General features: G+C 38.5%; 1 protein-coding gene and 1 pseudogene across 1 annotated transcript in view; both read left to right on the forward strand.

The window, feature by feature from the left end:
• MYO3B (myosin IIIB) overlaps positions 1-16689 on the forward strand; it is a 361097-nt gene that overhangs the window by 283610 nt on the left and 60798 nt on the right. The window contains exon 33 of the mRNA XM_039855816.1: positions 694-793. Within this exon, the coding sequence (XP_039711750.1) occupies positions 694-793 (100 nt within the window). The remainder of the gene's footprint in view (positions 1-693; positions 794-16689) is intronic.
• On the forward strand, positions 11039-11154 carry LOC120597401 (uncharacterized; annotated as a pseudogene).

A 16689-nucleotide genomic window follows, 5' to 3' on the forward strand; every position in this document is an offset into this window, starting at 1 on the left:
ATGCTGGCTGCTCCCTGAGGTGATTTGTCTGTGCACTCCACTCTCTACAGATGTTAGAGCCTCTTTCTGAGCAAGGACCCGAGGTTCTTTGGTAGCACTTTGATATCCTGCTCGAATTCAATATGTGAAATGGAGGCGTCTCTCTGTGACTTGGAGCCCACAGCAGGCTTTGAAGTCTGATCCAATTTTTGCTGCCTACTATTTGATGTTGAAAGGATGAAATGAAGAAAATGTACAGATTTTGCCAGTAACTCTGCTGAGCATATGTAAGATTAAAAAAACAAAATCCTTTGGATGATGTACTTAGAAATGTTAAGTAGATTAATACCTTCCTATAGGTTTTCTTTATTCTTTCTTAGGAATAAAAAATTAAGTATAGGAAAAAATCACCACATAGCTGTTTTTACATCTTAGACTATAATTAATTTAAGAGGGGGCTAGGTTGACTTGTTCAGAGGAAGAAATAAATGAATGAAGTAAAAGGTATCAAGACTTTGCTACTAATTGCCCCAAGAAAGGCCTTCCACTCAATTTTAATACAAGACAGGGGCAACTTACAACATGACCCCAATATACTTAGCTTCTTCCCCAGATGATCGGGTTACGGGTCCCTTACTTAAATGGAACACCTGTCCTTAAGGCTGCTTTACGAATATACAAAAATAATGTTTCTCTTACTGGGTCTTTCTGAAGCACTCAGTTTCTGGGACTGATTTACTGTCTTCTCGGACACGCCATGCTGCTCCAGGTCGCTCAGGACTGAATTCCTTGAGGGGAGCCCCTGCAAAACCTGGTAAGAAGAACATTTTCAAATGCCTGCTGCTTCTGCCATTTGCATGCTTATGTACTTTTTAATGAGTTATTTGGGCAGGGCTGTCTGGAAGGCAGAGCTCAGATATCATGTGACCCAGTGTTAGCAAAAAGTTCAAGTTTAGGAAGCCATAAAGGCTGGAAGCAAAACTTATATTAAAGGTAGCAGTTTACCGCTTACCTATGCCATTTAAGTTTACTTTTCAGAGGAAAGAAAATGAATATCGAAGGCCATATTTCTCTTTACTTGTAAGAACCTCAAATTAGGAAACTGCTTGAAATTTCATTTTGTTAAAGGAAGGTTAAACAACTGACCAGCTTTCAGTGGAGCAGATTGTTCAAGCTCAAAACCTAGGGCTTGGTAAAGAATATGAGTTTAGTGAGGAATTCTGCCCTTTCGGCCACGTGGCCATTCTTTCAGTGAGATGCAAACATCTTGCCACACTCTTTTAGGAAATAACTATTTCTGGCTCCCTTTCTAAATTTTTTTTGCTACAGAATATGGGAAAAGTCAGTTTGGGGTCTTATGTGTGGCTGTAATCAGTACTTCTGGAAGATAAAACAGAAGCATGATCATAAGAAATATTTATGAACCAGAAAATACTAAGGACATTATAGACAGTTCCAAAGAAAGAAACCTTTTCACCTTAAAATAGCGACATGACACTTAACAGTTGACCTCATCTATTTTTCTAAAATATGTAGTAATTTCTCAAATCTCTCCAAATTTCTTCTTAGCCTATTTTTCAGTGACAAAGTAATACTGTATGAGTTGGAAATGTATAATAAATACATTAGGATCTCCAGTCCATGTGAAACTTAAACTTCTGAAGACGAGAGGATGAACATATTATAGCAGAACCTTTTCAGTGGATATGCAGAAAATGACAAACTTCTCAAAGGGAAGATTTTCCCCGCAGCCAGATTGTGTTCAGAGAAAAGGCCACGAAGAGGTAGGGATAGAAGTAGTACAGATAGAGAAAAATTTAGGGAAAATACAGTGTGGTGGAACAGAATCCACTATGTAAGAATTGAGTTGGCATTTTTCTCTATCCAAACACAATCTCTCTTTTAATTGAGGTATTTAGACCTTTACATTTAATGGATTGTTGATATGTTTTGATTTAAATCTATCATCCCGCTATTTGTTTTCTATTTGTCTCATCTTGTCTTTTTTCTCTTTTGGCATTCTACTTTAAAATACACATGAAAAGAAAAATTTTAAGTATGGTCAAGTAGCCAAAGGCACAGATTCTGGGGTCAGACCCACCCAGATTCAAATCTCTGCTTTCCTGTGAATGTCATGTAACAAATCCTTACCTCAGTACCTACACGTACAAAACAAGGGAAATAGTAGTTCATAGCTGAGGGGTTGTACTGAAGATTAAATGAGCTAGTATAAGGGCATAGCAGAGTGTCTCTGGTGTGGTTTTTGTTATTGATATTGTGTAAATGCAAAATTAATCCATAAGAGTGAATAATCAATAAAGAGATAAAGTACTTATTGTAAGGCATTCAGTTTTGGTGGGATAGCTCAGGGGTTGCAAAAATATATTGTATTTTGGGCTAAATGTTAAAGAGACATGTTGGATTACAATAATTTTTCCCCATCTTCAGGAAAATATCAAAAGTCAAACTTTTTAATAAGTTTATATCTGACTTACTCTAAATGGCTCATATGCATTTTCTTGTCAAAATTGTTCTTTTCTTCCAATCTAGATGGTTTTCTATTAGTTTTGCCACCATCACCATTACTTCTCCTTATACTCAGCTAGTCATCCTTCATTCTTTTCTTCCTTCAATGTCTTTTATACACACTTATGCCTGAGAAGCTTTTCTAAAGCATACCCTAATCATCACATTCTCTTCCTCCATACTCCAGTGGCTCCCCATTGCCCCAGCATCAACTCTAAGCTTCTTTAAAATTTTTTTTTCAATTACCATTGTCATTCAATATTATATTTGTTTCAAGTGTGCAGCATGGTGATTAGACATTTATATAACTTACAAAGTTATTCCCCCAATTACAATTATAATCAATAATTACAATATTATTGATTATATTCCCTATGCTGTACTTTACATCCCATGACTATTTTGTAACTGCCAATTTGTACTTCTTAATCCCTTCACTTTTTTCACCCAGCCCCTCAATTTCCCTCCTATCTGGCAACCATCTATTTATTCTCTATATCTATGAGTTTGTTACTGTTTTGTTTGTTTGTTTTGTTTTTTAGGCTACACATATAAGTGAAATCATACAGTATTTGTCTTTCTCTGTCTGACTTATTTCATTTAGCATAATACTCTCCAGATCCATGTTGTCTCAAATGGTAAAATTTCATTTTTTATGGCCAAATAATAATCCATTGTATATATGTACCACTTCTTCTTTATCCATTCATCTATCAGTGGACACTTAAGTTGCTTCTAGATCTTGGCTATTGTAAATAATGCTGTAGTGAACATAGGACTGCATAGGTCTTTTTGAATTAATGTTTTGGATTTCTTCAGATGAATACTCAGAAGTGGAATTGCTGTATCATATAGTATTTCTATTTTGAATCTTTTGAGGAACCTCCATATGATTTTCCATAGTAGCTGCACCAATCTGCAATTCCACCAACAGAGCATGAGGATTCCCCTTTTTTCCACATCCTTACTAGCTCTCATTTGTTGATTTATTGGCGAGAGCCATTCTGACAGGTGTGAGGTGATAGCTCGTTGTGGTTCTAATTTGCATTTCTCTGATGATTAGTGATGTTGAGCATCTTTTCATATGTCTATTGGCCATCCATATATCCTCTTTGGAGAAATGTCTATTCAGCTCTGCTGCCCATTTTTTAATCTGATTGTTTGGGAGTTTTGCGGGGGGGGGGGATTGTTTTTTTTTTGTTTTTGTTTTTGGTGTCAAGAACTCATTCACATCTGTCTCTGTTCTGGTCCTAATCTTCCTTTGTAGTTCTATCTTCTACTGATCTCTCACCCTCACTCTGTGCTTCAGAATATCCTAACTATTCTCCATTTTTCAAGCATACCCAGTGTGTTCTTTTTCTCCCCTGTGACTTTGTTCATGCTGCTTCTTCTGCCCTGCCTGTCCTTCCCTGTTCACCCTTTGAGTCTATAATGGCTCCCTCTTCTGTGCCCTTTAACTTTTCTCATAGTACTTATCACATCTTGCCTGTATTATAGTTATTTTCATGCATCTACTAGATTTCAAACTCTCTGGCATCATGTTTTCTTTTCTGAATTATCTCCTCACAAGCTAGCCTAGGTCCTTAAATTGAATACTTGGCTGTCCAAAGTCATGATGAAATATAATAGAAGCAAGTAAAAAGTAAAACAAAGTAAGTCAGAGAAATGTTTTAAAATGTATTTCCAATAATCCTGGAATAAGATAAATGTTTCTTAACCCCCCGCCCCAATAGACATAGCGTGCCAGTGGAGCATATTAAAACGATCCAAGCTGTTTCATTTTGTTGCTGCTGTTGTTTTGAGTGGGAGGAGAGGGAAAGAAGGTTTGCGCAGTAAAAAATCATTATGTAAATCTAATTTTCCTTCACCTTATAAAGCAACAAAGATGGATTGAAGAACAAAAGTTTTTCAGTTATGTTTATGTTTTCAGGGTTATCAGCTGCAGAAAAAAGAGTATATTGTATAGGAGACATTTTAGCAAGTTATACTTTTGTGTTTAATCCTTTGCTTTAAATGATCCATTATTTCAACCTATGTTTCTGTGGAAGTCTGAATGAGACTACTATAACCTTTTAAGTTTTAGAAAAACATTAATATCCAACAAGTTTGCCTTCTAACTGGCAGCAAGTACTAACTTCATTGTTCTATAAAGGGGTCTGGTGGGGTGCGGGATTGGGAGAGGCAGGGAATAAATCTGAAGTTACTCAATCAGGCCAGCTCTACTCAGAGAAGGCATGCAAAGAACTGTGCAAAGGTGTGCTTGGACAAAGGCTGTCCTCAGCCCCTTAGTCAGAGAGTCTCAGTAGTGTCCTTAAGTGGTCCATTAAGCCTGACTCATTCTGTACATAGGAAAGAAAAGCACAGTATACCCAGGAAATGCATAATACAAATGACTTTGCCACCAATTCAAGCAGTGAAATTATTTAACTGGACTGACAGGCATATACAGACTTGATCTATATAAAAATTAATTCTTTAGGCATTTGTTCTTCTATTTATTTTTTCACTTATTTATTCAAGAAACAATTATTTATACTTACTAAGTTCCAAGAACTGTACTGGGCTAGTACTTCTCAAACTGTTTTGAAAAACCAGTTTGGGGTTGGTCGTTTGAATTTCCAATTAGCACAGTTTGATACTTTTGTAAAATATAATAAAAATGCGTTACTAGATAATCACACATTTATGTGTTATGTCAATATAAAATGATCTAAAATTTTCTAAATTTCTTACTCTAAATTAAATTACTCTAAATTTCTTTACTTATCTGTTTGGGATCAGAAACGGGATTTAGCCTACAGACCACTCACATCACTAACGCTGTTCTAGATATGTGTAATACACCAAGGAACAATAGTCAAAAATTCCTGTCCTCACAATGCTATGTTCCAGCAGAGAGAGACAACAATAAACAATAAGCATAATACATAAGTCAGTTGATGGGATGGTAGAAGAACACAGTGTTATTGGGAGAGAAGATATAACAAGGGAGATTAGAAATGGCCAAAGTGAGGACAGGGTTGGGGCATGGTTTACTCTGAAATAGGATGGTTAGGATGGGCTTCATTAAGAAGGCTTGAAGGTGGTGAGCTAGTTAGCTGTTGAGTCTCTGGAAGAGCATTCCAGGCAGAGGGAACAGCCATGGTAAAGGTCGAGAGAGGCATAAGTGAAATACACGAGTAGTAGAAAGAAAGCCTGAGTGATTGGAGCCAAAAAAGCAAGGAAAAGAATGGTAGGAAGTAAGGAGCCAGATGATTCAGGTCTGTATTTCTTAATGTCCTTCTGATTCAGCAGGGCTGGGTGGCTCCTGAGATTCTGTAACACTGATGAGCTTCCAGGTGGTGCCAATATTGTTGATCTGCATTAAATAGTGAGGATGTAAACTCAGTGGAATGGGGAGCCACTGAGCATTTTCAGTAAAGGAATGGCATGACCTGAGTATGTTTTAAAATGATGACTCCAGCTACTGGGTTGAGTATAGACTATAGACATCATCAATGAACGAAATATTCCATTTACGTTGCATTTTGCAGGCAGCTGAATCATTCTAAAACCTACGACTTTCCTTCATACTTAGCATACCGACCACAGTTCTTATTCTTAGTATCTCAGGACATGATCATTAACGACAATTACCACAGCAGTCTATAATGCAGAGAGACTCTTGGAAACCATTGTGAAATGGACCACCTGCCCTTGAATTAAATGACCCTCAATTATTATGATTTTTAGTTAATGTTCCTGATCATTTTTACTTTTTGTTCTCAACATAAAGCTGATACTGTTTGCTATAATAATGTGCTCACGTTTTGTAACATACTTGCCTTCCTCTTCTTTTTCTTTATTGTGGTCTAAAATACAGGTTTTAAACATTTTTCTGTTTAAAAAAATGGATCTGAGTAGGGTATCTGAGAGAATCCCCTATGAGTAAAAGGGAACTGCCACCTAGATACGAGGTCCCTACTTTCAGCATATGCTAGGTGCCTTACCTCTGTTTACTTGGTGTCAAGTACACAAGCTTTAGTGTAAATTTGTGACCTACTTGTTCAAGAACTGCCATTGTCTTCCCTGGGTTTCCTGTGATACCTCACCTAAGTGAGGTAGTTCTGCCCTTGGGTATCTTCTCATCTACTGGTAGTACAAATTATTCATATTTCTTTTTATAAGTAAAAAAATCAATGCAATCCCTAAGAGTAACTTTAACTGCATCGCATCTTAAAGACGTAGCCTGGTAGACTTTCAGGGGGCTGAGGAACGAACAGTATTGTACCAGCTTCCTGAGGGGGTCAGAGTTGGTAGTGTACAATGTTGGGGTGTAGAGCCCGAGGGAGCATCAGGTGTCAGATTTTGGGGGCCTGTCTACCCCATGATTGCTGAGCAAATCATGCACATTTTCATCCAGTTGCTTCTTTAATGCTATCTACTTCTTTATTTTTCTTTAACTTTCTCGTTGCTCATTACTAAATTTTGTTGATTTGGGCATCAATTTCAGCTATCAGAAAACAAACTTGGGCTGTATGTTATCTTTGGAACTCTTATTCCTGAGGGTGACGAATGGTTTTCCAACATGTGAGATTTTCAGTGCTAACACTAGGTGAGTCCCAGGCAAACTGGGATAAGTTGATCATCCTATTATAATACTAGAGGTTGAACTCGGTCTGGGAGGGGGACTATTTTTTTTAATTAGAGCACTACACAATCTAAGTCTTAGATTGTGCTATAGAATCACCTCACACTGGCTGCCTGTGTTTGGAAAGAGGTTGCAAGCAGCTTGCCAAATAGCAACCACTGTGATCATAAAGGGCTCAGATGTCACCCAGTTGACAGGGAGAGCATGTTCCTACAACAGAGCCTCAAAGGCTGCATAATCTCTGTTGGGAAAGCACATGGAAACCAAACCCTAGACAGAGGGAAGGCTACTGGGCCTCTCAATCACCCAGTGCCATTAGAGAATGCACACACAGGACTCAAGACTGCTCTTGTGCCCTTGCATTTGGGTAGTCTCTGGTGCTCTGAATCCTCCTCTTTTCAGCTTGCATTGGGCTGAGACATCTTTCTTCTTGCCTGAATGCCATGGAATTCACCCAAATCAGTGAGACTAATAAAACCTCAGCCTCAGGACTTTTCTCAGTGAGATGCTAAAGTAATTACAGGTGTGGAATTCTTTTCTTTAGCATGGGAAGTGGGAAAAAACACCTCCTCGTCAAGGATCTTTTTAGATCCAGTGGTTCTCAAACTTTAGTGGGCATCAGAATCACTGGAAAGCTTGTTAAACACAGCTGGGCCCTTTCTACAGTTCCCAAGTTTGTGTGAAGTGGGAGAGGCAGGGTTTACATTTTTGTCAGTTTCCTAAGTGAGACCATGCTGCTGGTCTGGGAACTACCCTTTGAGAAGCACTGATCTAGACGTCCCCTATTTCTATGCTACATTGAATCAGAAAAAGTGATAGATAGATGGATAGGTGATAGATAGATGATTGATAGATGATAGATAGATAGATGAGAGAGAGAGAGAGGAGAGAGAGAGAGAGAGAGAGAGAGAGAGAGAGAGAGAGAGAGAGAGAGAGAGAGAGAGAGAGAGAGAGAGATGACTTTCCATTCATTCATGCAACAAAGACTTATTGAGAGCACCTACTACATGTTAACCACAGGCTGGGAAGTCAAATAAGACACTTAAGAGACTAATGCAATTCTAACATCTTGGTCTTTGCAGCTGTTATTTTCCAAAGCAGATTTGTTAACAATACACTGAATGTCCGTATTTATCTCAAGTGGTCTCATTAAATTCTCAGGAAGTTGTCAAGAACAAATTTACATGTACTTGTAACTTTGCTATAGAAGAGGAGGAGGGGAGTGTTCCAGATTTTTATAAAGTGTCTCAATTTCTAAAATTATTAGGAATTGTTGCTTTTAAAGAATATTTCTATTTTATAAACTCTACTACTTCCACCAGCCTCCCACAAAGCAAAACTGTTCTAAACCCCACCAGATCTGAATATTTGCACATATATTATTTCTAATATGTATGTCATTACCATAATGTTTGTGTCCTGGCTTTTTGCAAAAGAATTTAGTCAAGGCCAAAATAAGGAGTGCACAGTTTAAGGCTTGCGAGCATGAGGGCAAAGGGATGGAAGGAGAAAGAAGAGAGATTCTGTTCTTCTAATTCCATATTTAATTTCTAATTTAGCCCTATTTATCATATACCTTTGCTATTTTGCTTAAAAGACTTTTTTCATTTTTACTAGATCTGGGTTTTGGGTTTGTTTGTCTTTGTTTTGCTTTATTTTGTAATGTTGGAGACTGTGATCAGAGTGCTTGAGATATGAATTGCAGTCATTGCAGTTTACCCCAATGAGTACTCTGTCCAATATTGTGGCTTTCTAAAGGAACATCGTAGGATACCAAGAGGAAAAGATTTGTTTTGGTGCCTTATTTTCTCTGAGATTTGCGGATCTGGATGATAAGGAGGAAGGGAGGCTGTCCACATAGGCTGGCACCGTATCTACTCCTCAGCCAGCTGAGACAGCGCGATTCTGACCCTGTTGCGGAAGTTGAGGCTGGAGAGGAAAGTGCTCACAGCTGTGAAAGTTGGTGGGTAGACGCCATGGAGGTCATTTGTCAGCCATCATTCCTGAGACCACATACATACCTCAGGGAAAGCCTTGTGACCGCCTGTTCTTATTCCTGCAACTTATTAAGGCATGTTACAAAGTTGGAGAGTTTTTGGACATTATTTCTGCTTAGATTGTTACTGCAAACATATGAGGAAAGTTCAGCAGGAACTTTTCCGGTACTTTCCTGAGTGCATTAGGTCAAGATGCACTTTTTTCGATGCCGAGTTAGATTCTGGCATTGACCCAGGACATCAGGAGTGCAGCTGTCAAACAACGCAAGGTGGGGGTGTGTGAGTCAAGTTAGGGCACTTGGCTTCCAGAATTGGATGTTGATGGCATGGCTGTATAACATGCCAAGAGTAATTTTATTTTTAAATTCTTTTCTTACTTGATGTATTTAAAACAGCACACATTCTGTAGGCTACCCTGTTAACCTTAGCTGCCTAGTTTGTTTCATTTTAAAGGGTTCTTTTCAACTTAAAATGAAACATATCGTTATATAATGGTAAGAATGGAGTGATTTTTCTGCTTTTTGCCTTTGTTTTCCAAGATTGGGAGTAATAATTTTTTTGAGTTTCTTTCTTTTTTTTTTAATAGATCTTTTTTTAGTAGTTTTGGATTTTCAGAAAATTTAAGCAGAAAGTAGAGTTTCCATATATTCTTTTACTTCTTCTGCTCCCCCAAAATTTCCATATTATTAATATCTTGCATTAATATGGCTCATTTGTTAAAATGATGAGCCAATATTGACATACTACTGTTAACTAAAGTCCATAATTCACATTAGGGTTCACCGTGTTATATAATTTGTGAGTTTCGACAAATATATAAGATACATATACACCATTGCAATATCAAACAGAATAATTTTATTTGCCTAAAAATCCCCTGCATTCCACCTATTCATCCCTCCTTCCTTCCCACCTTCTCCATAAGCTCCTGGCAGCCACTGTTTTTTTTTGTTTTTGTTTTTTACTGTCTTCATAGTTTTACCTTTTCCAGAATATCACATAGTTGGAATCAGACAGTATAAAACATTTTCAGATTGGCTTTTTAAATTAGCAATCAATATGCCTTTAAAGTTCCTCTATTTCTTTGCCTGGCTTGATAGTTCATCGCATTTTATTGCTGAAAATAACCCATTATATGGATGTACCACATTTTATTTATCCATTCACCTATCGAAGGACATCTTGGTTGCTTCTCAGTTTTGGCAATTATGAATAAAGCTTCTATAAACATTTTTGTGCAGATTTCTATATGGACATAAGTTTCAGCTCCTTTGAGTAAATACCAAAGAGTGTGTTTGCTAGATAATATGGTAAGAGTATATTTAGCTTTGTAAGAAAGTTCCAAACTATCCTTTAAAGTGGCTGTACCATTTTGTAGTCACAAAACTCATTTAATGAATAAGAGTTTCTGTTGTTCCTCATCCTCACCAGTATTTGGTATTGTCAGTGTTTTGAATTTTTGCCATTTTAATAGGCGTGTAATGGTATCTCATTGTTGTTTTAATTTGCATTTCCCTGATGACATATGATGTGGAGCATCTTCTCATATGCTTATTTGCCATCTGTATATCTTCTTTGCTGAAGTGTCTGTTCAGATCTTTTTCCCATTTTAAAATTGTGTTAGTTTTCTTATTTGGGGGGTTTAAGAGTTCTTTGCATACGCTGAATACCAGTCCTTTGTTAGATATGTGCTTTGCGAATATTTCCCCTAGTCTGTGCTTGGCTTTTCATTCTCTAAACAGTGTTTTTATACAGCAGTAATAAATTTTTACTTATATCATCAGGGAGAAAAATGTTTTTAAATAAACCTGACCTCCTGGACGTGGTTCCATAGTGTAGTGGTTAGCGCATCTGCTTTACACGCAGAAGGTCCTGGGTTTGTGCCCCAGTGGAGCCACAGTCCATGATCTACGGCCATGCCACCCTGAACAAGCCTGATGTCTGGTCTCAGAACCTAAGTAGGGTCGGACCTGGTTAGTACTTGGATGGGAGACCACCTAGGAAAACCAGGTGCTGTAGGCATAAATAATAATAATAATAATAATAATAATAATAATAATGATAATAAAAACAAACCTGACCTCCATCTTGTCTTATTAGCACCCCCTCCCTATCTGAGAAAGTGAGGAGAGCCTGAGAAGAACAAGGTAATTGTTCGGTAGTTGAACACATGAGAATTGTGATATGAGTGTGTTCCCTAAATTAAATGTAATCGATTTTGAGTGCTTTATGGAGGCAAGACAGACATAGTCCAAAATTAAATAAATGAGGAAAAAACTTTCTTATATGACTGTGTACAGAACCATGATAAGACTTTTTTTCTCAGTACTCATTTTTTATTTGACTTATTTCCTAGCCACTTATGCTCCTTAATAACTAGAACTCCTAGAATGATTAGGAAAACTCTGGGGTTCTCTGCTTCCAGTAAAAACTATTTAACAAGAGAAAAATCGTTGGTTGAAATTGAAAGAGCGCTGGGAGAGAGGAAATGCATCTTTATTACTCATTCAGCAGATGTTTATTGAGCAGCTACTAAGTGGCAAGTGCTATGTTGGGTCCTGGTGATATACAGTAGAACAAGACCTAGGCTTGCCATTGTGAAGTTTACATTCCAAGAGAAATGGACAGATAAATCTGAAATCAAATCTCTTTTGACCAGGCTATTATTAAGTGAGCACTGGAGTTGTACTACGGCAGGAATACTTTTGTGGTCTCATGGGAGCAAAGAAGTGACAGACAGGCTTACATCGAACCTGAGAACTGAAGGGGGATCAGGAGTTGGCCGGGCAAAGAGTAGAGAAAGGTGTTTACAGCCCTCCACCTGTTCCCTTCCCACACGAGGAAAAGCTCACATATGAGAGGTATTTTTAAAATTCTGAAATGTAACATGCCTTCAAGAAAAAAAAAAAGTTTAAAACAGAAATGGGCAATGTAATGAATTATTAGAACTACAACTGAGGTCACAAAACAGTACCTGCCAGGACCTCAGGAGTCTTCTATATACTCTTTCTTGATTGTGATTTTCTTCTTCCTTCCTAGAGGTCACCACCTAAGTATGCATTCTAAATATCAGCTTTGTACAACTGGAATCACACAGCATGTGTCCTTTGGTTTCTACCTGTTTCTTCTTTTTGTCCTTAACATTATATTTTTAAGGTTAACATGTTTATTTTTATTGCTATACAATAGCCCATTTTACGACTATTCTCCGTCGCTGGGCATCTGGTTGAGATCCTTTTGCTCAACCTTCTCATTTTACAGATGAGAAAACTGATTCCCAGTTGGTCAACCCAGAGCCAAGCTCTAACCCAGAGCTGCATTCTAGGGAGAAATCAAGGAAGCGATGCCTCTGGACCAGCTCGCAGGGCCCAGATTATTCTTGATGGTTCTTTGAATGGATGTTTTGACCTCTACCCATATTTTCCTCTTTACTCTACAAAGGAACAGAGAAAAGTAGAAACCCCAAGGGGTTGAACAGTTAGCTTTATGTGCAGCTGTAGAATCTGAAGTCTGTTACATTACACCCAAGTTATCAAATTGTTTTTTCATTGGTCAGAGTTTAGGATTAAAGGGCTCTGTCCTGATTAGTCTCCAAGGCAAGAAGGCAAAATAAGAGACATAAATCCATGCCTGGACGATTATTGGCATTAGGTTTAGGTGTTTTATTTAGGTCGGACTGCTGTTGGATTTGGATTAAAATTACTTGTGATTTAAAAAAGGGAAACAGATAAAATTATTATAAAACTGTTAATATAAAGTTGGGGTAATGGCAGGAGGGAGAAGTTCAAGATTAAAAAGTTGATATTAAATGAGTCTAGTTTTATTCCCAACTAAGAACAATTTGCAGTGACTTCCTGATCCCCTACAAGTCACTGTACTTTATCCTAAACCAGAGCTTTCCTGAGCTCTGACCACACCCTCCAAACCCTTCCACTTCTATATTTTGTCCATCTTTCCAGAGCTTTGCTGGTATTTTAGCCTTTTATTACATTGAACTTCCCTGCTCTGCAATATGCATTCCTAGGTTCCTAAGAATCTTTGTGTGTGTGTGTGTGTGTGTGTGTGTGTAAGGGGGAGGGAAGGGAGGGGGAGGGAGGGGAGAGGAAGAGAGAGAGAGAGATACTCTGGCAGCTTTGAGGGAACTCTGGGTCAGGACTTGTCTTTAAAAAATAAGACTCCAGGATAGTGGCTCAATGCATGAGAATAGAGCCTGGCACATGGTAAATGCCTAATAAATGTTTGGCTGCTCCTGTGGCAATTTCTCACTTCTCAAATGAGAATCACTTCCAAAAGTATCTAATTACCAAGTTAACAACTCCTTCCTTTTTTCTGTTCAAATTGTCAGATCTTATGGAGTGTGCTATGATTTCTACAGATTGTACTTGGTTTTTTCTCAGTGTCCCTACAAGCCTCGAGAGTGTATCACCTTGAACCTTTACCGCATTTAAGAAGAATAGGACTAATTTGTTGGTATTTCTGTGTCTGACAGTTTATGCAATGGGAGGGAGTTAAGTTTTATTAATCTACCTAAATTGTATAAGGATATTTAGAGTTCCCACTGACTCAGATCCCCATTTTCTTTCTACACTGTACAAAAGGGTCTTTTTGGCTGCTTAGCAGTGAGCAAGTAGAACAGCCAATCTAATGTAAGGAGGAGGCAAGAGAATTAAAATGTTAAACCAAGCTATGTTCAGAGACTGCAATATGCTGATCAGCCCTGTAGCCAGACCAGGGAAACCTGCAGAACAAAGATTTCTACTGAGATTGCTAACAACCCATTCCCCCATACCATGAAGGAAAACAGAAAAAAAAAAACAAAAACAGAGTCTTTAAGTGGTACCCTACACAAAATAAAATCATCCATTTTCTGTAGCTAAAACCATGGGAAACCTATGGATCACAGGCTAGGAATTGCCAGCAGGCCTTTCACACTACATATTCTTACCTTTTCATGCTACATACTCTTATCCTTCTTCACTGTATGTCCGTAGCTAAGGAAAATGGATAAACAAACTCTTTAAACTATAACTCACAGGAACTAAAGAATAATAAATAAACTGAATTCCCCAAACATTCGGGGTCCTTCTCAGTGTCTTTCTCTCTGTCCCTCTCAGTGCCTTTACTCTGTCTCCCTTACTGTCCTCATCTCTCCCTACTGTCTCTGGCCCTCTGCGTCTCTCTTAGGTTCTCTTACTCTCCATCTCTGAGAGGAGACCATGCTCTGTCTATGGAGTGTTACCCCTTCTCTAATAAACTTTCCTTTTGACTCTAACTGTGGCGTCTGTTTGAATTCTTTCTTACACTCTGCCAAGAACCCTCTTCTCTCAGAGCAGGGCTTCAGTCCCGGCCCCCACCACACCTCCCTCCTCCATCTCCCCCACTCCACACACACACACACTCAGGGGAATTTGCCCTGTCCTGCATCAAGTCTACCCAGACATTAGACTGTATTTGTCTGACCTAATATACATGAAGACTCAGTGTTCCCAAAGGGACCCTTCCTTTTTAAAGGAAGAAATTAACGATATCTCTTTTCATTAAGTTGGTGCCAGGTATTTTCTCTAAGCAGCCTATTTAAAAGAACACATTCAAACGGACCCAAGAAACAAATGCAAGAGATCTACAAATCTTTTAAGGGATGAGTTTACACACTATCCTAATTTCAAAGGAGACATTTTTGTGCCAGGACACAATGGTTAGACTCTCCCAATGGATACACACCAACTTTAAATGTCAAACTCTGCATTTGTGCAGAAATCAGATAAGTGCAAAGAGCTCTAGGCTTGTTTCTGTTCTTAACTGATTTGCCTCCAAAGGACAGTTCACATGCTAACTCATTACACATGGTCTGAATGTTTGGGGTATGGGTCAGGGACAGAACATCCAAGCATCCATTCCAAATCTCCAAGGATCAAATTACAAAGTGTTCTTTCTGTTTGTCTGTCACTGCTGTATTTACTCATGCCCAGAGTAGATCAGCTCACAGCATCACACTTGCACTCTGCCTTCTGATTTTCAACTTAAGTTGCTATCTGGGGACCAGGGCTCTTGTCATCTCTTGCAGGCTGCTCATTCTTTACACTAGACTGAATCCTCTTATTCAGTCCATTAATGGAACCCCACTTCATGTAGCACCTTCTGTTTAACACTGTGGGAAGGCACTGGGGAAAAAGTACATCACATTGTTTGTCTCTCCCCTTTGTGCATGGATAGATATTTGTCATCTTCCCTACCATTGGTAAAATGATTCCTGTCTCTACATTTAAGAAAGTATTTTTCAAAACTTGATCGTCAACTCCACTTTAACATTTTACATATTCCTTTGAGTCTATTCACCCCCTAAAAGTGTTTTCCTGTTAAATTTGACACTCTTTACGTTGATACAGAAACTATGTAGGAGACCTGGAGGTATGGGCCTGTGACCTTTGCACAAATCCTAGAAAATACATATATATACACATACACAGATAAAACAAGGAATGTGTTAGACAGAAGCCTAGCAAGAAATAGATTGCACACTTAAATTAGGATAAATTCGATATTTTTAATAAAGGGATTATTTTTAAAGGTTATGGGAAGGCTGTAGAGAAGCCATTAGGGATAATATAGTTCCCTGGGAGCTAGTGAAAGTGGAGCTGTAACCACATGCACCTAAAGGGACAAGGAAAGGGTATGGCATCTGGGACCTGGAAAGAGAAAGCCATGTGGGTATAGGGGTCTTGAGAAAAGAGATGACCTTCAGTCAAGGACATAGTCAACGCAAGACAACCCTACAAGAGGGAGCTGGGGAATAAGAGAGAGTATTTGCTCCTTCTTTCCTCACTCTCTTCCTTCCTTCTGATTTCCAGCTAAGGATTTGTATTGGGAAGCCAAAGTAGTTCATACTGGTCAGCTTCTGGGACAGAGAACATGGTAGAAATGGATGGAGAATGGACCTGGAAGGAAGGAATGCTACATCGTTTAAAAAGACCCAACTTCAACTCCTGATATAAAGTTCATACCCTCTCCCACAATGAAAAATACTTCTCTGGAATAGTGCATCAGCTAGTTAGTAATTGTTCTCTGCTTCAATAAACAAACACTAAAATACAGTGATTTCAGTAGGTAAATGTTTATTTTCTGCATGTCACCGGGAGTCCAGGGTGGTAAGAAGTTTCTAGCATTGGTTCAGAAGACCAAGCGTGTCAGGCAAGGCCAAGTCTTTACAATTCTCTTGGCTTCTCTTTTACTATCCCAAGCTATCTTCTGGAGCTCCAGCCATCGTGGCTTCATTCTTTACAAAAGGGCAAAAAAGATTTTCCTGGAAGCCCTACCAGTGACTTCTGTTTACATCTCATGGTCCTCCTTTATCTGCAGGAGAAGCTGGAAAATATAATTGAGTTGATCGCATTGTGCCTGCTATGAAATAAAGGTTCAGATGGGAAGAAAGCAAGGAAGAATGGAAGTTGAGTAGACAACTAGCAGTGTTTACATAAGACAGAATTTAATCATCTGAGGCACATATGCCCAGGGCATTGTTTCATGCTGGTGTCTGAACTTAGGAATTTTCAAGTCATA

The sequence above is a fragment of the Pteropus medius genome, unplaced genomic scaffold, assembly GCF_902729225.1.
Source record: "Pteropus medius unplaced genomic scaffold, Ma_sr-lr_union100, whole genome shotgun sequence".
Taxonomy (NCBI): domain Eukaryota; kingdom Metazoa; phylum Chordata; class Mammalia; order Chiroptera; family Pteropodidae; genus Pteropus; species Pteropus medius.